The sequence below is a fragment of the Lissotriton vulgaris genome, chromosome 7, assembly GCF_964263255.1.
Source record: "Lissotriton vulgaris chromosome 7, aLisVul1.2, whole genome shotgun sequence".
Lineage (NCBI taxonomy): Eukaryota > Metazoa > Chordata > Amphibia > Caudata > Salamandridae > Lissotriton > Lissotriton vulgaris.
Genome location: NC_141695.1, coordinates 1,171,000,368 through 1,171,024,223, shown reverse-complemented (window position 1 = coordinate 1,171,024,223; position 23,856 = coordinate 1,171,000,368). Strand labels below are relative to the sequence as shown.

The 23,856-nt window shown below is 44.7% G+C and overlaps 1 protein-coding gene across 6 annotated transcripts in view; it reads right to left on the bottom strand.

Annotated features, from left to right (window-relative positions):
- The window catches only part of ARHGAP26 (Rho GTPase activating protein 26), a 2,045,367-nt gene that overhangs the window by 54,585 nt on the left and 1,966,926 nt on the right, over positions 1–23,856 (bottom strand). For 4 of the 6 annotated variants that reach the window (XM_086931645.1, XM_086931646.1, XM_086931647.1 and 1 more), the window contains one exon: positions 17,662–17,753. In XM_086931645.1, the coding sequence (XP_086787771.1) occupies positions 17,662–17,753 (92 nt within the window). Of the gene's footprint in view, positions 1–17,308; positions 17,754–23,856 lie in introns of those variants that run through there. The other 2 variants (XM_086931644.1, XM_086931643.1) reach the window with 2 other exon arrangements.

Here is a 23,856-nt window from a genome sequence, read left to right as displayed (position 1 = left end):
GGGGCGCAAGCAGGGAAGACTTGCCTGTTACTTTGAAAGCCCCCTGTTTGCGGATATCTGAATTCCCGTCTTGTGATCATTGCCAAATATCAACTGCTTTTATTTTAAGAAGGGACCGCCAGTCGTAAGTTCCTATATTCTCTATCTGAGGAGATGAATGAATTACAACTAAACATATCTGGGCATGTTGATCTGTACTTGCTCCAGATGGAAAATCAAAAAGAGGCACACGTATCAAGGCAAACTGCATGATGCCACTTTTCGAGGGTCATAGAAGACCAGGATTTATTTCTTTATTTATGTGGTTTTATATAGCGAGAGTGGACATGGCCAATGGGCACTAGAGCACTTTAAAAACCAAGCACTGGCATAGCCAATAGGTCTCCCCTTTGGGGCCTTATAAGTCTTTAACCAGAGCTACTGGCTTTGCTAATGTGTTTAAGCTGTGAGCTTTCTAAAGGGGGGGGGGGGTGTCTTCACAAGAACGCATTGCTGGGGACTGCAGGTGCCAGTTTTACACTAGGGGTGTAACCATTGACAGCACAAAGACAAGCACACGAATTTCAACATCTACAAAGTAGATAAATGGGGTGCAGGACATATGTTGGAGACATTTAAAGACCTTTTTAGCATTTTAGTGACAGTGTGATACATTAGCTTTGCAGCGCTGTTAGACGCCGGGAGCCTGATGGGTAACATAATAATACATGTTTATTGCTACCTAACTCAATAGTATTAATTTTATCAACCTAAGAAGAATGTAAGGCTGAGTGGGCCCGCCAGGATTTTAACCTGTGACCATGAGCTCTCCTAGAGTGATTAGATAATTTTCCTTCCAACTCACTTCTTACGCTGATGACACTCAAATAGTACTACCACTGATGGAAGTGAGGGAAATGGAAACTAGCGCACGTTTCCATGACTGTATGGGGTCCATCTCGCACTGGATGGCTCACCAAAACCGAGGTCATAAAGTTCAGCAACAATCCACATGTGTGGACACCGGACTGGTGGGCAGAAGATCTTGGTGTATGCCCCCCCCAACCCCCCCAACAAGGAAAGCAAAAAACCTGGGGGTACTGCTGGACAATAAGCTCACCATGAGTGACCAAATAAGCATGGTGATCTCAGCTTGCTTTCTAGTCTTGAGGATTATGAGGAAAGGAATATGCTACTTACCAGTATGCATCTGTTCTTGGCATAGAGGGCTGCAGAGTGGTACATTATGAATAGATCGCCATCTGGTGTTGGGCTCGGATGATTGCACTTTGTTTTTCTCTTGGAGAGTCTTTTGTATCTTGGTGACTCCTCCCTTAGTTGGTAGTGCGCATGGGCATCGGCTCCATCCTTAGATTGTTTTGCCATAGTAGGGTTAGATGGAGTAGTATAGTAGAATACAGATAAGAGTGCCCATGTAAGTGTATCTAAATAAGATAGTGTTGGAACAGACACAGGTTTCCGGGGAGGCTGGGAGGGCATGTACCACTCTGCAGCCCTCTATGCCAAGAACAGATGCATACTGGTAAGTAGCATATTCCGTTCGAGGCATATGGGCTGCAGATGGTACATTATGAATAGACTATACAGCAGTTCTCTCCCTAGCGGTGGTCGCCCGTGTCTGTTGCAACTGTCTGAAACAATGTTTTTAATACTGCTTGTCCCACTCTAGCTTGTTGTGTTGTGTGCACATCTACACAATAGTGTTTTGTGAAAGTGTGCGGTGTAACCCAGGTAGCCGCTTTGCATATGTCATCTAGTGGAATGTTTCCCAGAAATGCCATAGATGCTCCTAGTTTACGTGTAGAGTGAGCTCTAGGAGGAACAGTTAATGTTCTCTTTGCTTTTAAGTAGCATATTTGAATGCATTTTACAATCCATCTGGCAATGCCCGCTTTGGAGATGGGATTGCCTTTATGTGTGGGAGAAAACGCAACAAATAGCTGTTTTGTCTTTCTGAAAGTTTGTGTTCTCTCTATATAGTACAATATGGCCCTCCTAACATCCAGTGTATGTAGGGCTCTTTCCGCTACTGTTTGTGGTTTTGGAAAGAAAACCGGTAATTCCACTGACTGATTGATGTGGAATGCTGAAATAACCTTTGGTAAGAATTTTGGGTTTGTTCTAAGAACCACTTTATTTTGGTGTAGCTGCATAAATGGTTCTTGAATCGTAAAAGCCTGCAGTTCACTTACTCTTCTAAGTGACGTGATAGCTATGAGGAAGGCCACCTTCCATGTGAGGAATTGTATTTCACACCTATGCATAGGTTCAAAGGGTGGCCCCATTAGTCTGGTAAGCACTATGTTGAGATTCCAGACTGGGGAAGGTGGTCTTCTTGGTGGAATGACTCTTTTGAGTCCTTCCATGAAAGCTTTAATTGCTGGTACTTTAAACAATGACAGGTGTTGTCTGTTTTGTAGGTACGCCGCTATGGCTGCTAGATGAACCCTAATAGATGTATATGCTAGATTACATTGTTGTAAGTGTAATAAATAGCAAATGATTTGTTTAGTGGATGCGTCCAGAGGGTTGATGTGCTTACTGTTACAGTGTATAGCAAACCTCTTCCATTTTGCTGCATAGCATGCTCTGGTGGTAGGACGTCTTGCCTGTTTAATGATTTCCATGCATTCTGGTGGTAAATCTAAATACCCAAACTCTATGACCTCAGGAGCCAGATCGCTAGGTTCAGTTGTTTGGGATCTGGGTACATTATTTCTCCATGGTTCTGTGTAAGATGCATGGGTAATAACCTTAGCTTTTGATGTGGTACTTGTGAGAGTTGTAGCAGCGTGGTGAACCACGGCTGTCTTGCCCACGTGGGTGCCACTAGTATCATTGTCATTGAGTGTTGCTGCAGTTTCCTCACCAGTAATGGAATTAGTGGTAGAGGAGGGAACGCGTAAGCAAATTTGTTGGACCAATTTATCCACAGTGCATTGCCCTGGGACCTTTGGTGTGGGTACCTGGATGCGAATTGTTTGCATTTTGCGTTCTGATGATTTGCAAACAGATCTATCTCTGGTTGCCCCCATTTTTGGAAGAATGGCTGTAGTATTTGGTCGTGCAGTTCCCATTCGTGAACTTGTTCTGACTGTCTGCTTAGGATGTCTGCTATTTGATTTTGAATTCCTGGTAGGTGTTCCGCTAACAGGTAGATTTTTTGAGGAATGGCCCATCTCCATATGTCCTGTGCTAGTTTGGACAGTTGGAGAGAGTGTCCCCCCCCCTGTTTTTGAATATAATACATTGCAGTCATGTTGTCTGTTCTGATCAGGACTGCCTTGTTTGTTATTTGCATTTGGAAAGCTTTTAGTGCTAGAAATATTGCTAACAGTTCTAGGTAGTTGATGTGCAGCTTCTTTTGCTGCGCACTCCACTTCCCCTGTACTGTGTATTTGTCCATATGCGCTCCCCATCCGGAGAGCGATGCGTCCGCTGTTATTATTACTTGTGGAACTGGCTCTAGGAACGACCGTCCTTTGGAAATGTTTTCTGTGTTCCACCACTTCAGAGAGCGATACGTCCGGTCGTTTACCAACACCAGATCTGTAATCTGACCTTGAGCCTGATTCCACTGTGTCGCTAGACACTCTTGTAGTGGGCGCATTTGTAGTCTGGCATGTGGTATTAGCAGTATGCAAGAGGACATCATGCCTAATAGTTGCATAAACACTCGTGCTGGTAGTGAGTGTTGTGGTTGAAATTTTTGTATTAACCCGACCATTGTCTGTACTCTGATTGGGTTGGGGTATGCTATTGCCTTTTCTGTGTCTACTGTAGCCCCCAGGTATTGCTGGATCTGGTTTGGTTGCAGGTGTGATTTTTTGTAGTTCACCGTAAACCCTAGGTGGTGCAGCAGTTGAATTGTCTTCTGTGTGTTGTGAAGACATTCTTCCTTGGATTTGGCCTTTATTAGCCAATCGTCCAAGTATGGGAAGACATGTATTTGTTGTCTTCTTAGGTGTGCTGCCACCACAGCTAGGCATTTTGTGAAAACTCTCGGTGCTGTTGTGACACCGAACGGAAGGACCTTGAACTGGTAGTGTTGTCCTTCTAACACAAACCTTAGGTATTTTCTGTGGGCTTTGTGAATTGGGATATGAAAGTAAGCGTCTTTTAGATCCAGTGTAGAAAGAAAGTCCCCTTTCTTCAGTAAAGGGAGTACTTGTTGGAGCGTGACCATGTGGAAGTGCTCCGAATTTATGTAAGCATTGAGAGGTCTGAGGTCTAATATTGGTCGTAGGGACCCGTCCTTTTTGGGGATCAGGAAGTATAGAGAGTATACTCCTGTTCCTTGTTGATCCTTTGGGACCTTCTCTATTGCATGCTTTTGTAGAAGTGCTGCACTTCTTCTCTTAACAATGTCAGATGATCCTGACTCATTGGGCGCTGTTTGGGGGGGATGTTTGGTGGGGTAGCTGTGAGTTCTAGGCAATAACCATGTTGGATAATTTGTCTCACCCACTTGTCTGACGTGATGTCTTCCCAGACAGGTAGGAACTGTGATAGACGTCCCCCGACCGGTGTTATGTGGTCTGGGGGGAGATCTATGAAGTCACTGTTTTGGTGTTGAGGTGTTGCGGTTGTTATTATTTCCGCGGCCTCTACCCTTATTGTTGTTACCTCTGTAATTACCTCTTGAATTACCTCTGGGTGATGTTGGTGTGAAAGATGTGGATTGCTGATTTGTTCCTGTGTTTTTTGAGCCCCCTCTATAGGTGGATCTACGAAAGGAACCTCTGTGCGTTGGCTGTTGCAATGCTCCCATTGACTTAGCCGTTTCTGTATCCTTTTTCATCTTTTCTAATGTCTCGTCTGTACTTGAACCGAACAATGTCTTCTGATCAAATGGTCTGTTCAGTAGGGCTGTTTGAACTTCTTGTTTGAATCCTGAGATTCTGAGCCATGCGTGCCTTCTTAGCATGACACTAGTGTTAATAGACCTTGCTGCAGTGTCTGCTGCGTCTAACGCACACTTAATGGAAGTATTAGTTATTATTTTACCTTCCTGAATTAATTGGTCTGCCTTCTTCTGATGTTCTTTTGGAAGATGTGTGAGAAGTTTTTCTAACTCATCGTAATGTGCCCTGTCGTAACGTGCGAGTAGAGCTTGTGTATTAGCTATACGCCAGCTATTTGCTGCCTGTGATGCTACTCTCTTGCCTGATGCATCTATTAACTTCGACTCTTTATCTGGTGGAGGAGCCTCTCCTGTAGATAATGAGTTTGCTCTCTTACGAGCGTTTGAGACCACCAGCGAGTCTAGAGGTACATGCCCTCTAATAAATATTGGGTCCTTTGGAGCCGCTTTATATTTTTTATCGATTCTTGGGTTTAACACCCTGGCTCTCACTGGGTTTTCGAATATTTCTTCTGTGTGAGTGAGAAGACCCTTTAGCATAGGAAGAGTACCTGATGTTCTCTGTGCACTAGGTAGAGTCTCTAACAAGAAATCCTCTATCTGAGGTTCTGTGTGCATATCTAGTTTGTGATATTTTGCTGCCCTATTAATGAGCTGCACAAAACCTGTGTTATCATCAGGTGGTGAAGGCTTTGAGGGGTATAGCTCTGGGTCGTTGTCCTCATCTGACCCTACATCGTAATTTTCCCATGGATCTTCCTCATCCTGGATAGATTCGTCATCCCCTTGAGGTTCTCCCTCCCCTATATCACTGTCTACATCTGACTGAGGTGTAGCTGGTCTTGGTGTGGAGGGTGTAGGAATATGTGGCCTATTGTGAGGAATAGGAGAAGAGGGTGTGTCTCTAGGACGAGGAGAAGCAGGAGGAGTTATGTTCGTCCCCATTGTTCTCTTTTTTGGAGGAAGAGGTTTATCTTCTGACTGTTCACTCTTTCTCTTCTTCGTGACCACTTTCCCAGTTTGTGGGTCAATAAACAAGATCTTTTGCTTGGGATCTGTTTGTTGCTCTTGAATCGTTACCGAGGGTCCTGGTTCCGAGAGCTGTTTTTGTTTTCGATCCTCAGATCTTTCTGTTTTCGACACCGAATGTCTGCTCGATTCCGACTTTTTGGGTATCGAGTGTCTTTTGGGCGATACATCATATTTCTTTTTCGACATGGAATGTTTCGATACCGAGCTCTCCTTTATATGCCGCCTCGGTGTCGAAGTCGATGACGCCCTTTTCTCGGATCCGACGTGGTGGGATTCCGAGTGTTTCGGTTTCAGTTTCGGTTTCGTTGCCGGGCCCGAAGGCGGGGCGTCGGAAACTTTTTTCAGCGATTTGACCGGGCCCGAGGGCGGGGTCGTTACCGCACGGGGTCGGTTTTTCGGTAAGGGGACGTCGTCACTCACGGTTTGTTGCTCGAAGAGTTCTTCAACCTCCGACTGGTCCCCTTCCGACCCCGACTGGTCCTCTTCTTCCTCGATTTGTTCGTCTCCGAACAGCTCCGGGATCGCCTCCGCCTGCATTCTGGAAGCCTCGTGCCTTCGAGCTCGACGATTTCTGATCGTTAGCTTGGAGGAGAATGCTGCGCAGGCTTCGCAGTCCCTGGATTCGTGTTCAGGCGATAGACAGAGGTTGCACACCTCGTGTAGGTCCTTGTGTGGGAACTTAGCACCACACGATGGACATTTTTTGAATGGAGTCCTTTCCATGGACTCCGGGCTTGACTGCGCCGAGAAAGGTCTCCTGTTCCTCGACGTAGATCCAAGTTTTTCTCTTCTATTTTGAATTTGTAACGCGTCGGAATGGAAAAGAACGCGTTCGTTAACAATACCGTCGAATTGGAAAGGGAATACGCGCCGAAAAATCACTTTCTTCAGAAGTTGATCTGGAGCGTCTCGATCTTCATCCGAACCCGATGGCGGAAAAAAACAATCTAAGGATGGAGCCGATGCCCATGCGCACTACCAACTAAGGGAGGAGTCACCAAGATACAAAAGACTCTCCAAGAGAAAAACAAAGTGCAATCATCCGAGCCCAACACCAGATGGCGATCTATTCATAATGTACCATCTGCAGCCCATATGCCTCGAACATTAAGTTCTTCCTGTCCGAAAATAGCTTCAACACAGTGATTACGGGTCTTATAATGTCGCGTCTGGATTACTGCAATGGCCTTTATCTCAACGCTCAAAAGCAGCACATTAGTCGGCTCCAACTAGCCCAAAATGCAGCAGCAAGAGTGCTGTCAGGAACTCCTAAATTTGTTTCCGTGAGAAAGGAGCTAAGGCAACTTCACTGGCTCCCGGTGAAACAAAGTTTGCTTCAAGGCACTCTGTACTGTGTTTAAGGCCATCAATGGAGCAGGACCTGACTTCCTTAGGTGTAAATTCCACTGGTATGTCCTGGGGAGAAAGCTACGCTCCTCAGGAGCCAAATACATTCAAGCCCCCCACTTTAAAAGAGTCAGCTGGGGAGGTAGGAGTTTCATTAACTGTGCCTCCAGAGCTTGGAACGAGCTTCCCCACCATCTCAGGAGTGCCCCGGATCTCCTCTCCTTTAGGAAAGGGTTAAAGACCGGACTCTTTGCGCAGTAGCATACATTCTTTTCCCCCAGCAACCAGTGCTCGTGCCAGGACACCCCAGGGTAACAGTGCACTATACAAATGCAACTAACATAGCATACAGTGGATTGGCCCACAAAGCCAACAGACCTTTCCCTGAAAGGAATAAAGACACAGTTGGGGGGACTAGCACCACCTCTCTGCAGAAGCCCACCTCACCTAACCAATCTCCTATGTGCTTATTGAGTTTGTTTTATCGCAGATGGGTAAGTGGGTGGAAACAAGAACGAGGGAAATAGACAAATGGATGTATGAGTGAGAGGATGAGTGACAGGGTGCATTTATGAGGCCTTCTTGAGTCCCTAAAGAAATCAGTGACTGAAGGGTCACTTTCAGTTAGAGTCCAGACCTATTAGCATTGCCAATGCTTGTTGGTATTGAAAATCCCCCGCCCTCCATCCCACTGTTGATTCTCACATTCACTAACCAGCATAAACCGACAATCAATGAAAAGGCACGTTCTCAAACAAAATAATTTGCTAAGGAGCGTTTTCTTCGAATGAACTGACAAATAACCGCCACTGGCAGCAACTATAGAATTTAATAATAAGAACTTGTCAAACCAGTTAACAAGAAAGCTGAGCCTCGGGAACTGTTCTATATGCCCTCGGTCTTAAGAGCTCAGGCTAAGCAGCATTTGTTGCGGGACTCGGGAGGGAATCGCTAAAGGTTCGAAAACACTATTAGAAATATACCACAGAAGTAGGACAACAGTAGCAAGTGTCGTAGAAGTCAAGCTGGATTATAGTGGGAGTTGGCCATATTGGAAAAGGAGCGCTTTGATTTCTGTGGGGTAGTGACACTCATTAAAACAAGACTTTTTTATTTTTCCTTGCCACATTTACTGTTCCAACCAGTGACCTACATTTTCCTGAGGGAGCCAGTTTCAGTTTCCCACATGAGACAGTCTTCCTATGGAGATGCTTAGCCTTTTAGAAATTGAAATATTCCGCCAATTACGGGAAGACAGCGGTTAATATCTAGTCGGAGTGGACATTTTGAACTTGGAGGAAATACAACTAGGTGATTAGTGTCTGTTATTCCCAAAAGCGTCTTTTATGCAGGCAAACCCCTGAGCATTCGCGTAGTTTCCTAAATTTGCCTAAACTACCACCTTGTTTTGGGATGTGCTACAGACGTCAGTGGCTCTGCGGATAAACTGCCTGACTATCCACTAGACTGACTGAAAGCATTTCCGTCATTGATTTCAATGTCTATTACTGAATGAAATGAACTAATATGTCCTCCCGGGACCGCCGTCCTGCTTAGCTGGAAAATGTTGCTGTGGTTACTTACATACACTGGAAGTCTAGTTGATGCAGGTTGTTGGAGTATGTAAACTGTTACCTGATTTAGAAACGCTGTAGCTGGGAAATTTAACTGGTCGGATGTCAAAGGACGCGCAGGGTAAGTAGGGTACATCATTTTGGGGTGAGACGAAGTGGGTGCTCTAATTGTAGGTACTCGCTGTTGGAGAAATTTAACATGAGTGATAATACATGCACTTTGCTGCGTGAAGTCGAATGAGCTCCTTTTTATAGCTCTGTTGGCAGGTTTTCAGAGATGATATGTCTACTTTTTAAGGTAGACAACATAAAATGTTCATGCTCACTAAATCCTTCTTAGCTGTCTGTTGAGAGCTTTCTTTGCTTTTGAGTAAGGGTTAATTAAGTAAGTTAACAAAGAATGTAAAATAATGAAACTCTTGTAGTTGTAGCTGTAAATACGTATTTGTTATAAAAAAAAGTGTGCACACGGGCCTGTGCTCCGGCCGGCCAACCCGACGCCCTCTGTTTACAATTAACGCGAGCGTGAGACGCATGCGCGATAATTTGAAACAGATGGAGCTGTGTGGCAGGCTGTGCGTAACCGCAAGCCGTAGGCGGCTACAATTCCAGGCAAAGGTGGGAGATGAACCCGCCTTTGCCCAATGCGTGCTGTCTTTCTTAGAAAGACGCATGCAAAGGCCAATAGTTTGGGAGCCAAAAAAAAACACACGCACTAGCGTGTGGTCCCAGTTGGAAGCCCTAGCAAAAAGCCTCGCAGAGCAGCGGATGCGCGCTGGCTCAGGTGACACCTAAAAACTGATGAGGTAACAAAACATTTAGTTAGAGCATAGTTAAAACAAGTTACTTACTTTCAGTAAGGTTGTATCTGATGGATAATCTAACTGCAGATGCCTCACCTTTAGAATATTCCCCAGGTGCCAAACAGGATCTGAAAATTTCCAAAGCAGTGTTCCCGCACATTGCTAGGGGGCGTTTTGTAGGTCCATGTTGGCTGTGTTCCGCCCTGGAAGTGACAGTTGATCCACATATATGCACTACCCCTGCTTGCAGATGTCAGTCTCACTCCTTCTGCACTCTGGGATGTTGTTTCACCCTGGAGTGACAGAGCGGAGCCATATAAAAGCACCACTTCAGTGCGCGGACGTCAGTTTCACCCTTTCAACACTCTTAGAAGCAGTGCACCATAAAACCAAACTTTAGTACCAGTGTGCAGAGCTCTAATTTAGAATGGTTTTAGATGACAAAATAAGACAATTCAAGAGAATGGGCAAGTGGGTAGGAGAGTAGTGAGTAGTCTGTGGTTAGAGTATTCACAAGAAAGATATACAGAAGGTAAGTAACTTGTTGTTGTGATGGAAAGTTCTAACAGCAGACTCCTCACCTTGTGAATAGATGCTGAAGCAGTACCTGCCAAAGGTGGACGGGCTGTGGAGTGGGGTGAGACAAAAAAGTCCTGCAGGACCGAGAGGGCAACACGCCATTCCCGTTGGACATTGCTGTCAAGACAGTAGTGTTTCAGGAACATGTGCACTTGACACCCATGTCGCTGTCTGGCAAGTGTCTAGAACACAGACACTCCATGTGCCAATGCAGGGGAAGCAGTCCTGGCCCTGATGGAATGAGTCTTAGCCCTTCCAGAGGTTGCTTCTTGGCCATCGTGTAGCAGGTCATAGTGCTGAGCACGATCCACCATGGCAAAGTCCTTTACTACACTGCCTTGCCTTTCTTTACCCATAAGAATGACACAACAAGCTGACCGTCCACCGTCTTTGGTATGATCAATATAAAAGCTCAGAGCTCTCTTGGGATGAAGTCAATGGAGCCTTTCCTCCTCTTTCAAGGAGTGAAGAGGATGGAGGAACATTGGGAGGGTGATGGATCGCCCAACATGAAATAGAGTCAACACTTTCAGCAAGAAGGCTACTATGGTCCTCAACTCCAACTTATATGGGAAAAGGTGGCATAGGGCTATTGCATAGATAGAGCTTGGGGCTCACACATACGAAGAGCTGAAGTGATTACAATGAAAAAGACTGTTTTGAGTGTAAGAAGGCACAGGGTTCAAAAGCGGGACACACAAGGAAAGTCAGGAGCAAATTGAGATTTCACTGTGGCATCACAAAGGGTTTGGGAAGGAACGTGTCAAACCTTTAACAAAACGCATCACAACTGCTGATTTAAACATGGATGATTTGTTTGGTAAAACGCAAAAAAGCATAATAGGCTGAAAAACAAACGTTCCGTGTGCCCACAGCAAGACCTTATTGGGCCAAGGACAAAACAAAGAGCAATATTTACCAAACAGTTTACCTTGTTAGGGATCGCTGTTGCAGACGCCACACCAAGCCACAAATCTGTCCCAGCATCGGACAAAGATAGACTTTGAAGAAAAACACCTGGAAGCAAGTATGACATCCACAACCATAGGTGGCAGCACAAACGCACTCAACTGCACCGCTCAATATAGATGAATGGATGTGCAGACTGAGCAGGTTTGGGTGCGGAACCCACCCAGCTGCTGTGGCAAAAGATCCTCCTGCAGTGGTAGCCTATTTAGAGGACACATGCTCATGCCCATAAGTTCCAGGTATCAAACTCTCCTGCCCGAACCTGGTGCTACTAGGATAAATCAGGCTGGTCATTCCTAATGTCCTTAAAAACTCAGGGCAGGAGAGGCAGTGGCAGAAAGGCGTATTGGAGTCCCATGCAGCACTCTAGTCTGAATGCATCTCCCAGAGAGCACTTTCTTGGGAAATGTGCAAAAGTGTTGACAGCCTGTGTTCTCAACGGTGGTGAAATGATCCAATCAGGGTTCTCCCCACAGCGAGAACATGCCCTGTGCCACCTTGGGGTAACCACCATTTGTGATCCGCTATGCGGCACCAGCTTAGCTCATCTGTCTTGGGGTTTATAGATCCTGCCAGGTGGTTCATGATCATACAAATGCCCTTAAATCCAGAGGCGCAACACCTTTTGGTATAGGACCAAAAACACAATTCCGTCCTACTTGTTACAGTACCACATGGCAGTGTTGGCCTTGCGTTAATGGACGGAAGGCTTCCAATGCCAAGGGAGTAGCCCAGAGCTCCAACAGACTTACGTGGAGCCTGATTTCCACCAAATAACACAGTCCTCTTATCTTCTCCTCTCCTCTCTACAAAATAACTGCCCCAGCCCAGCAGAGAGCATCCATAACCACCATCGATCTAAATGGGGAATTGGCAAGTCTGCTGTTGGTCAGGTTATGCTCTATCAGCAAAAACTGTAGACCTGGGGAGGAGCTACGCTACCGACTAAGATGACCGCTTAGGCGCCCGGCTCCGCCTACCTCCGTTTCCAGCCGGATGATCCTGCAACTTATCCTGAAATCACGCCCGACCTCCAGGGAGATGAAGCCTTGCTGAATCGTTTGGTTCAATCCCCAGACCTTTGTCGCCAGAATTGACGGAGTTATGCTGTCTTTTGGATCCTGGCCTAACGCAGCTTGTAAGCCGGGGCCTCGAGTTTGAGCCCAGCCGGGACGTAGTTGAACAACATCGGCCGTGTGACTACGACAGGGTCCGGTCTCAACAGTGGAAGTCTCCATGTCTGATTTAGGTGGCGATCAACTTAGTTTTCTTGATGTCGTCGGACAATTGACCTGGGCGTCTGTGGAGGGTCTGGGACTCCTGGCCCGGGGACCCGGTTAGACATCGCCGGGGTCCACCGGTGTGGGGCCCTCGCCCGCTGTCCAGGGCCACTTTGTCTACAGGACGCCCTCAGCTGCGATCCGCTCCGCTCTGTCATTGCCCCCCCGGGAGGACCGGGCTCCTCGGGGACTGCCACTATGTTTGTGATCGGAAGAGCGGAGGCGGATCTAACGAATAAAGAGCCGACATTGCGGACCGTGCTGGCCGCCATCATGGAGCTACAAGCGCATATTGAATCTCGACTTGATAATATGCTTGCCGATCGGCGTGACGCGGACTGTTTGGGACCGGGCTCTGATCTTCCACTACGTCTACCAATATCGACGCTTCCCGTGAGATCTGGGATGACCAATGATGACCGCCCAGGGCAAGACGATCTGGTGCAGCCCTTGAGTTGTGTACCGACAAAGAGTAGCGAACTTGGTTCCCTGGAGAGTTGGTTGCACCCGCCATTGTTGTCGCCTGGGGTAGTTCCACTTGGCCTCTTAATCCTGGACTTTTCCGTCGGAGCCGACTGGATTGCCACAACATCTCTGCCTCCCCAGTCTGCTTTGCCGCTTCCGCGGAGGGAACATCACTTGGACAGGGTGCCGATGATAGAGGGCCTATTGATAATCGAGGCTGGTAATGACTTTGTTTTTAGAGCTCTCTGTGGACTATCCTCTTCGGTACTCCTCTCGTATTCTGGATCTACAATGACTGCGGTGCTGCTGCCGGATGGTGTTTGCGTGCAAGATCGGAAGGGCCAAGGATGAGACTGCTGCAATGGGTTTGACTTTAGGGCCTTGGCGGACTTGGGACTTGGATCTGGGTATTAGAGTGAGGTCGGGCGGGGTTTAGTGATTCCCCTGTATTTTCACTGTCATATCTCCTGGTATTATCTGTGCTATCGAAGGGGTGGTTGGTGTCCGGCTGGGGAGAAGGAGACCGGGTGCTCATACGCTTCCTCCTCCTCCACTTCTTCCTTCTTTTAGGGTTTTAGTTATTCGGGGTGACAGGCACGCTGCTAGGGAGGTTAGGCTGTAGCCAACTGCAGGGGTGCAGGGTGGGGGGCTGGAGGGGGGGGGGTTGTTTTGCCTTTATTTTGTTTCTATGGCCTTTGTCTTCCTTTCCTTTTCTTTCCTTTTATTAGTATAGTTGGCCAAACGTTCTGATTGGTATCGTATATCCGTATCGGGTGCTCTTGCTTCTTTCATTATCCTGATCTTTGGGTGGGTGGGCTCTGAGGACTGGCGCTTGATGTATACTGTGTATTGTATGTTTTTTTTATCCTGAATAGTATGCTTTAACGCCAGCGTCTCAATTATAGCTGTTCCTGATCTGCATATCCTGTTTATCTGCCTAGCCACCGTATTAGTATTTAGATTGTGTAGCACCCGATAGATTTATTTAGTTAATTTAAAAATAAAACCTCTATCTCATTCTGTGACTTAATTCTGCGTTCAATACGAACTTTATCCTGTATCGCTGCCGGACCATAGGAACGTCGGCTTAGGAGCTGTGGCATACCACAGTATATTTGCTCCTATTTTGATTAGCGGCCGGCCCCTGTGGTTGTAGGGCCATGCCTGTAATGTTATTGAAATGAACAATAAAGGTTTAAAAAAAAAAAACTGTAGACCTGTGCAGTTTTCTCTTAAACATGGATTACATCTAACAGATTTCCTTGGTGCAAGGCCCACTAACACTTCACAACTCTCTGCAGAGCCCACATACCACATCTGACAATGTGGACAAGCAGGATACATGAAGCCATCAGGACCCGAAGCCTCAGAGTTGTTCTCCCCGAGACCCGCAAACGAGGCTGAAACATCGGGATCATATCCACAATATCCTGGTTTTGTCATAATGGAGATAGGGGCCTGAACGGCATTCTGTCCAGAACGGCGATTAACAAAAAAGCCTCTCTGAAAGAGTCAAGTGTGACTTAAGCTGGCTGATTAAGAACCCCAAAGAAGTCAGGAGGTTCGCCATGGTCTGGAAGTGGACCATGGAGAATGTTTTGAACTTGCCTTCAACAGCCAATCTTCAAGAGGAAAACTGGTATCCCAAACTATGAAGATGGGCAGCAACCTCCGGCATTGCTTTTGTGAACATCTGACGGACGTACATGAAAATTGCTCCTGGCCGACCCTGAAGTTCTGACTCACAGACACTAGAAAATTACACAGCTGAAAGACAGTACGCAAGAACACTAGGAGGGTGGAACCATGGAACAAAATGGCAATGTGAATACTGGTAGACCAAGGGAAAGGGAGACCTAGACAACAAGGCACTAGGACAAAGTAGACCAGGCCAAAATGAGAACATAAAAAGTGGACAGGGCAGCAATACGTTAGTGGACAACTCAAGTCACCAAGCAATAGGACACCATGAAAATCATAACAATAGGACAGAAGGTCAGTGGAACACTAGGTTAACTGAAACACAGAGCTAAAAGAATAATGGGACACTGTGTAAAGGACTCATTACAAGCTACCCTTTATTTAGTCCAGAGATAACAGGAACAGAATCACCGATTCTCTTTGGCATCCCTCCACCAAATAAAAGGTATTCCAAATGACTTGACCTGGAATGCAAAATAGCATGCAGACTCAGGCATACCGGGTCCTTTTCCCAATGAAATGCTCCCTTCTTGCCACCATTAACCATCTGCTGTGCCCAGGTGCTTATTAGTGTCAAGCAAATGTTGCGGGTTAAGGAGCTGTGAGTGGTTGTGGATTGGGAGGGCACGACAATGCTGAGAGGAGCATGGTCTTCAGTGGTGCAGCGGCTGGGCAGTGCCTCTGGACATAGCACTTGTATGCAGTTTAACCAGGTATTAACCTACAACCATGAAACTAGATCTGGCACATCCTGGCCCAGTGTCAGTGGACCTGATAATCACGGGTCTGGAAACACTGGACCACAAAATTTACCAGGAGCAGTACTGCTTACGTGGACACAACACCCTCTGCCTCATAATGATGGCTTATATTGAACTCCAGACAGTGAGAGACCAAGCAGGAATAATGGCGCATGAACCAAGGCTATATGTTAGCCAAAAAGTGCATTGAGCTTCTGCCTATGAGCTAATCATTTGCGGGAGTGTGCTAGCGCTTTTTTTTAAAACACCTGTGAGGAGAACTGAATATATATATATACTGGCGACTGCCAGTAGGAGATTATATATATATATATATATATATATATATATATATTCAGATCCACATCCTTTGCAACGCCGGGACACCAGGACAACGGTGCAGTCAGGGGCAAAGGTTCCCCTGTGTCAATATACAGGTCCACAACACGTAGCAGCGCTACGTTACATGCACTCCCCTCGAGAATCCAAGGATCAAAAGTTCACAGCAAAGTGCGCTTTTCCAAAATCCATATTTATCCAAAATGCAGCATCGTGATAAGCCACAGCTTATCACGATGCTGCATTTTGAATAAATATGGATTTTGGAAAAGCGCACTTTGCTGTGAACTTTTGATCCTTGGATTCTCGAGGGGAGTGCATGTAACGTAGCGCTGCTACGTGTTGTGGACCTGTATATATATATATATATATATATATATATATATATATATATATATATATACGTCGTGAACAAGGCTTTCCAAGCCGAGACGCATAAACGTTTTTTTTTTCCAGTTAATGTCTATGTTTTTTTTAAAATGTTTCATTTATTCTTTCTGTATCAATTTCATGCTTTCGTGTATTTAAATTGTGTATATGACTTTTTCAAAACTTTCAATAAAGCTTATTTTGAACTGAAAAAAAAAATGTTAGTTCCTAACTATAATGTCCCTGTAACCTTTGTATTTTTCAGTGAATTTATATGTTTTTTAAAATTGTTTTTCCTAACTATTACGTCCCTGTAACCTTTGTATTTTTCAGTGAATTTATATGTTTTTTTAAATTGTTTTTCCTAACTATTACGTCCCTGTAACCTTTGCTTTTTTAAGTGAATTTCTAGCGTTTTTTTAAATTCGATTTTTAATTATAATAACTCTGTAACCTTTGGATTTAAATGTGTATATACATATATATATATATATATATACATATACACACACACACACACACACACACTTTGACTGGTGTTTTGAGATATATATATATATATATATATATAGAGAGAGAGAGAGAGAGAGCTATATATACACACACAGTCTCGCATTGCATCAGGCACTAGCATAAATAGAACAGCGCCGATAAAGATTTATTTGGTCCCAGGCACTAACCAGGACTACAATGTCTCTTTTTAAGCCAAAGTTCCAAGGCAGATAAAAGCCTTGATGCGGTCGCAGGGAATAAGGCAGTCAAAATGCAGATTCCTCTTTTGTGCAGTGGTGGTTCCTCTGTGGGAGTGGAGGAACGTTGTCCACACACTGCTGGGCTGAAAGTGACAAAAATGAAATGGTAATAAAATAAAATGGTAAAAAAATTATTTTATTAGCATTTTATTTTTGACACTTCCTGCTAGGAAACGGAGTGTGAGGGTGGGACAAGTGCGTCACTTGGCCACTTACATTTGCATTGTGCATGTTGGTTTGGTCAGCAACCTTGTTATGACCAAACCGACATGCGAAATTCAAAGCTCTCACAACCCAGCTGTCTTGGACAGCTGGGTTGGAGAGCAGGTAAAGGCCTACAGTGCCTTTTGGAGTGTGGAGCCAGCCTGCTTCAGCCAAACCAGACGCTTTAGAACAGCGTCTTGATTGGATGAGAGTTGGCTGTGGGCTTCACGCTCAGACAGCGCGCTGCACAACAACGAGGATGCACTGCAGAACAGAGAGAGGCAGTATAAGGTAAGTTCTTCTTTTTTATGTGTATATTTATGTTAATGTGTATATTATTGTCTATAAGATATGTGTATGTGTTATTTGTATATGTATATAGGTGTATTTGTTACAAGTATATTGTTTGCACCCCCAATGTGATTTGTCCCCAACCGCCCCTGCTTTTGTGGACGGCTTATGGTGCAGCACTGGGACATTAGCACACTGATCAGTTCGAGTATTTTGCAGAAACAGTTGTGCAAAAATGACAGTGATAAAAAAATAATATATATATTCAAGTCTCCTGAAGGTGCAGGTTTGCATGAGCATCTCAAAGTGCCACAAAAAAGAAACACATGAACAAGGCGAAGGCCCAACTCACCATTCTCAAATGTCGTGCCTGCTACGAAGGAAAGTTCCGAGTCGTGTTCAGCTTTGCAGGCATACAATGCTTTCGCTTTACGTCCAGGAATACTGCGAAAATATTAAGACAAATTTACATGAATCATTTAGTTAAAGTAAAGAAAAAATCAGGCAATGACAATTTATCTTCTTGAAATTCATAATGTAAGTGAAGTAAAAGGGATCGTTCAATGTTGTAATCTAGCAGCCATCGCTCAGCGTTCGGGAAACGAAAAAAAAAAAGAAAATTAGAAAAGTGACCAGAAATATTTCAAACAAATGGAACTCTCCCGCAAATGTTTCATTTCCTCCAGAGCGCGATTTCGCTGTAATGAACATGTCGCCATGGCTACCAGAGCAGCATATGGGAGAGCAGCGGAGCGACAGTGAGGCGTGGTGTAACTACATGGACCCGGAATGGGGTTACGAGCAGGGCATGGCTAGCAATAAGCACACTGAACTCGGCGCACTCCCACCCTGCCCTCTCAGACTTCCGTACATATGCCGGCTCACACACCGGGAACTGCGTTAGCCAAGTGTTGCAGAGCTACATTACTGGCACTCAGTTCACTGTTCCCTTCCGATTTCGGATAGCCTGGCTTAAGAAATCACTGGGGATTTTTTCGATTTACATGTTTTTTTATTGTGAAACGACACATAATGGCAGATCACTCAGTTCCTTTTGCAATGATAGAAACTCACATTTAAAACTGTACTAGGCAACATCTCCATCACAGCCCTCCTATCCATCCAGCAGGACTCACTGCTAGTTATATTAGAGTGATAGGAGAGTACAGTCCTGATAGAGAGAGTGCAGAGTCAAGGACTGTAACAGATGGATGGAGCACCTTAGTGAAGATCTAAATGTGACACAAATCTCTGCAAGATAGTAGTGAATACAGTCTGGCCTGGGTTGTGAGTGATTTGTTCGATGGCAAGGATGTCCCATAGTCTTTGTAGGATAAGGAGACCCAAACCCACAAACACGGTACATCAACAAACATGGCCACCGTGTTTTTTGTGGTTCAAAGTTACAGCGCAAATCTTATGTCCTGCCTGGGGTTATGCTGAGCCACGCCACTGTATCACTTCATTCAGGGTACTTTGTTAAAATTATAGGTTATTGAAAATGGAACGTGCTTATGTTGCAGCTTGCTTGCAGGCAGCTAGATTCTCGAGTTAAAGACGGTGCCACTGACGGGTCTCATGTTGGTCCAAACAAAGTGCTTCTTCTATTAACCTTCTAACAGTGCACTTCTAGTTGCCAACACATGGATCTATATTGGATCCACTCATCACTACGGATCTGCTCAAAATCTTATTAACAGTGGTTGTCTAGTCATCCACAACAGTTTTTGCACAAAATCACACCAGGCAGTTCTGCTCATGCTTTTGTCGTAGAGGGACAACATTAACCAAGAATTTAGAAGGAGAGCAATATCTAAGCTGTATCTTTTTGTTACGCAATAAAGTTTTGACTCACCAGCTGAGACATCACAACCCCACGAGCAAAGTTTTACCTTGAGAAACCTTTGCTAAGCAGCAGCACAAAGTCACTGAGGTACTCTGATTAGCAAAAGAGAGACACCAGCCTCCCAGATGTATTTCGTTTTTATTTAAGGCTTTCATGAAGCGCCAGCTTGATGCTTGTAACAAGCGGAGGCGAAAACTTGCTGTGGTTAAATTGCCTAGTTCTGATAAATATCTCAAGAACCTCACCCTCCTGGTATCGAATTGAAAAAAGGGTTCTCAGTCGCTGGCCTTTATTATTGTTGATGGGGACAGTCGCTTTTTAAAGGAACAATAAGATTTTCCAGTAGCCAAATTTCTTTTAGACAAGTGTGTCCTCAACTCTTTTTTTGAAGGCTCTAAGGCACCTTGGATTTCAAGAAGGGAATGGCACTGTTCTACAGTCTAGGTCTCTGGATTTTAATGGTCTTCCCCCATGTTTCATATGCAGTACATGATCACATTATGTTGCTGGTTTATCTAAATCTTGTGTTAGAGAAGATGCAAAGTATGTGGCATATTAGGTGATTGAGGCAATTAAGGCAGATGTACTTTCTTCATTTATTTGGTTGAAGAACAGAAACATGATCTTGATGACCAGAAACGATGTTGCATGAGGATTAGAGGGTACATAGAACAGTTTAGACGTTTGAGAGTGCAAATACATCAATCATGGTGAATGGAATATTAAACAAGATACCTGACTTTCATAATGTTCTTTTTTCATTGATACATGAGCTACAGCAGTCTCCAAAGGGATCCTTGTGTCACACAAAAGATTGAACTGGATTTCTTTTTCCAAGCCATTTCTCATCACTGGCACTAGTAGGCGCCCAATGAAGTTATAATTGGCGCTGCAAGATGGTGTAGGAAACACCATACACAGCATGTACAAGACACAGATGCTTCGGTGAACGGAATTTTCAGAGTTCCCAGAAAGGTACTGGCACCAAAGTAAACACACAATCAGTAAAAGATATCCCTCAAAGAAGGGAGGCAGGTGGATCATAAGGAATCTATGAAAGTGTGTATATCCGCCATTACAAAAGAAATTTGTTCCTCTAATGGATACTATCTCCCAAAGATTACTTAAGTGAACCCTCCCGAAGAAGTACAGAGGTGGCAGGTTGAGGATTACTCACTCATAAAATCTACAACTGCTCTGCCAAATCTAGAACATTTGTTTTGGTCAAAAATGATATAGTAATGTCAGTTAAAGGATCCACTGTCAACCAATATGCTTAATTACATGTATTCTGAACATGGATGTTTAAAAGAGCAGAAGTAGCCACACTGGCCGTTGTGGATGATCTCTGAAGCTAGCAGGAGCAGGTTTATTTTTTAGTTCATAAAACTGAGGCCCCCTTCAGAGATATCCACCTAAGAATAGTTTGTTTCAGGACCGCCTTGAATGTCTGAGAACGGCACAAATTGTAATCTATTCTAAAATCCTTATTCTGGAAAATGTAATGGATTCAAGTCCTACGTGGAACTAGGTTATGCAACCATTCCTCATCCTCAGTAGGATGAGGTGGTGGAAAAAACAAAGGGAGAAAATCACTTAAGACACATGAAATTCAGACATTATGTTGGGCAAAAATGAAAGTTCAACCTTCAAAGAACACATGTCCATAGAAAATATTTAAAGGAAGGAGAAGTTGACAAAGCCTGAAGCTCACCAACCTATCTGGTTGACACTGGAGTGAGCAGAAAAGATGTCTTTCAAGAAAGAAATTTCATTTTACAAAAACAAAGATTAAAATAGTTCCCACTTTAGAAAGAATAAGTTACTTATCTTCAGTAATGTTCTTTCTGGTGGATATTATCTCGAACTGCAGATTACGCACCTTTAGAATATTCCAAAATTCAAGACTGGATCCAGAAGATTATTCAGTTTAGCCCCAGCATGTCTGTGGGTGGTATCGTGGAGTCCTTTTCTGCACTACCTTGCCCTTCATTGTCCCCTTTGGTACGATTGATGTACAGGTTCAACACTCTTTTGGGGTCCAAACAATGGAGTCCCTCTTCTGCTTTTGAGAGGCGAAGGGGGTGAGTGCAAAGAACGTCACAAGACTGATAGACTGTCTGATGTGAAAGGGATTTACAACCTTCGGGAGCCTCTCTAGTCTTCAACACCAAGTTTGCTTGGAAGAACATGTATCGAACCTTCAATAATGCTCTTTCTGGTAGAGACTCTATCTAGCCACAGATTCCCCAACTTTTGAATAATCCCACAGGCATCTGTATCCAAAAAATCTTTAGCAGTACACCCGAGCGCTGGTAGGTGGGGTTAGCGTCTCCATGTTATTGTTCCACGGAGAATGAAACGTGAATTGGTCTTTATTTAAGGCTTTCATGCATGAGTTGGTCTTTATATGTGCCACGCATGCGTGCGGACATCAGTCGCTTTTTTGACACTACCACAACCACCCTAAGCTACAAACCCCCTACCTGCACCCCTGGCCTGAGGCCCAAAACCTTCCCACGGGACCCCCACCAACCCCTGTGCTTGCCCTGAAACTACCCCAACCCCTTTCACTTCCCTTAGGCCTAACACTCTAGCCCCTAATTTAAAAAGCTATCCGACCCCCCCCCCCACAGCCCTAAAAAAACTACCTCGACCCCCACACCAGCCCCGTAAAAATAACCCGACCCCCAGTAAGCACTAAACAAGCATTGGCATAGCCAATAGGTCTCGCCTTTGGGACCTTATACGTTTTTAGCCATGCAACAGTTGATGTTGTTGCAGTAAGGATATTGTGCTGCATAACTAAATACTTATAAGGTCCCAAAGGTGAGACCTATTGGCTATGCCAATGCTTGTTTAACCTGGGTTTGGAGTTTACAAACTCTTCTCGCTTTGCAGTCAGAGAAAAAAAGTAAGGTTAATTATGTGACAATTTTGCGGAGGTCCAGGGAGTGTGAAAGTAAAGGCTTTACGATGTCATTTTTTGAAACACACTACAAATTAAAATACCTGTAAAGAACTGCATGCATTCAGTAGTCAGGAAAACAAAAATTAAGCCAAGAGACTTTACTGGGTGATGCACAAATTAAAAATAATCACTGAAATCCTATTTCCACACATTATCATTTGTCTGCTATATAGTTTTATCAGTAAAACTTAATGTCTGTGCAGATTTAGCAGCCATTTCAATGGAAAATGTGTTATCTGTAAATGACAGTGCGATGCTTCGGGTTGCTGTAGTTACATTAAAAAACAAATCTGCCACCTCATGTCCATTAACGCTAGGTGGGCCACAAAAGTGTGTTGTTCTAAAAAGTGGGTTGTGGTTCTAAACCATTTGGAAAATGCAGCCCTAGATGAACAGACTCATGGATCAGTTATCTCAACAGCCAAGACCAACATCCACCACTGAATTAGCAGGACACTGAAGTGACAGACCCAGGTCAGCCCTGCCAAGTACCACGCATTAGTAGTTAGATTAACCCATTACAGTGCTAGTGTCCGCATCGCTGCCCTAAAATAAACTGGTGTGTCTCCGCTTTGTTTCATTTTATTCACACATCATCAACCGCTCTCTGTGCTGGCACATGCTGGCCGGAGAGTGAACATTATCTCCCACAATCATGCTGAGCCTGGCTCTTGAGTGTGCCACATGGTGTTTTGTCAATGACGCGGGGTAATGATCATTAACAATTTGAATCTGGCAGCAAGCACCCTCAAGCGGATCAGGGGGTAAAGGGGGATAGCGCCTTGCCTATTGTTGGTTTCCAGCAAAATGCATCATATAAAACCAGGAATAAAAGTCCTTCAAGGAGAGGATGTGGCCTAACAGCCAGAACTGCTAACTTTGGAACAGGGAAACCAGGCTCGAGTCTCTGCGTCATGGCTCAACATCGTGTGATTCTGAGAATGAATGTGTCCTTATGTAATAAAAGCTGGTGCTCATGTAAAGCGTTCCACTACTACCTTCGGGACGAGTTCGGGCTATATAAAACTGGAGGGGTAGGGGTGTGTGGGAGTTGCAGAATCCACATGAAAATCCCTGGAGCACATGAGCCACGATGTATGCGGCATCTGTTCCGCGTGTTTGTGTTGCATCAGTGATGACTGCGCGGTACCTGTCACGTGTCCCATGCCAAACTACCTAATAAAGTCGGAAGTTCTCGAACGTAAGAGGACCTTACCTTAAATTCTTATACAAGAACAACATACGATCACTTCTTTCTATAACCAATTTCAATATCTGAACGCAGAGAAGGTAAAATAATAATGCTGGCTCATTCTAGGAGGCTGACCTTTTAAGTAAATCTTGTGATTGGTCAGAAAAAACCTCAACGCAGTTGCTCCTGCACCGGAAGAGACTGCTAGTTTGCTCCGGAATACAGACAACGCACAGACACGCGTACGCTGGCTTTTTAGGCTTTTTGTTGTGGCTTTGCACAGTGTGTGATCTGATGATTGGAAGCGCAGTCTAGAGCCTTAGGGGCTGAAAATGTTTTTTTCTTGGGAAAGCCGGTGGGGCTTGTGTTCTCCCAGCCGGCAGCAGTAAAGTTAGCAGAAGAGCGTGGATTAGATTTAGAGCAGGGACAGCGGGAGGGCTGCTTGAGGTGCCAGTGTTGTGTAATCTGTTTCTCTTCACTTTAGGATACATAGTGGGTGAGAGAGAGAGTTATGCGTGCAGGGCACAAGTCTTAAACA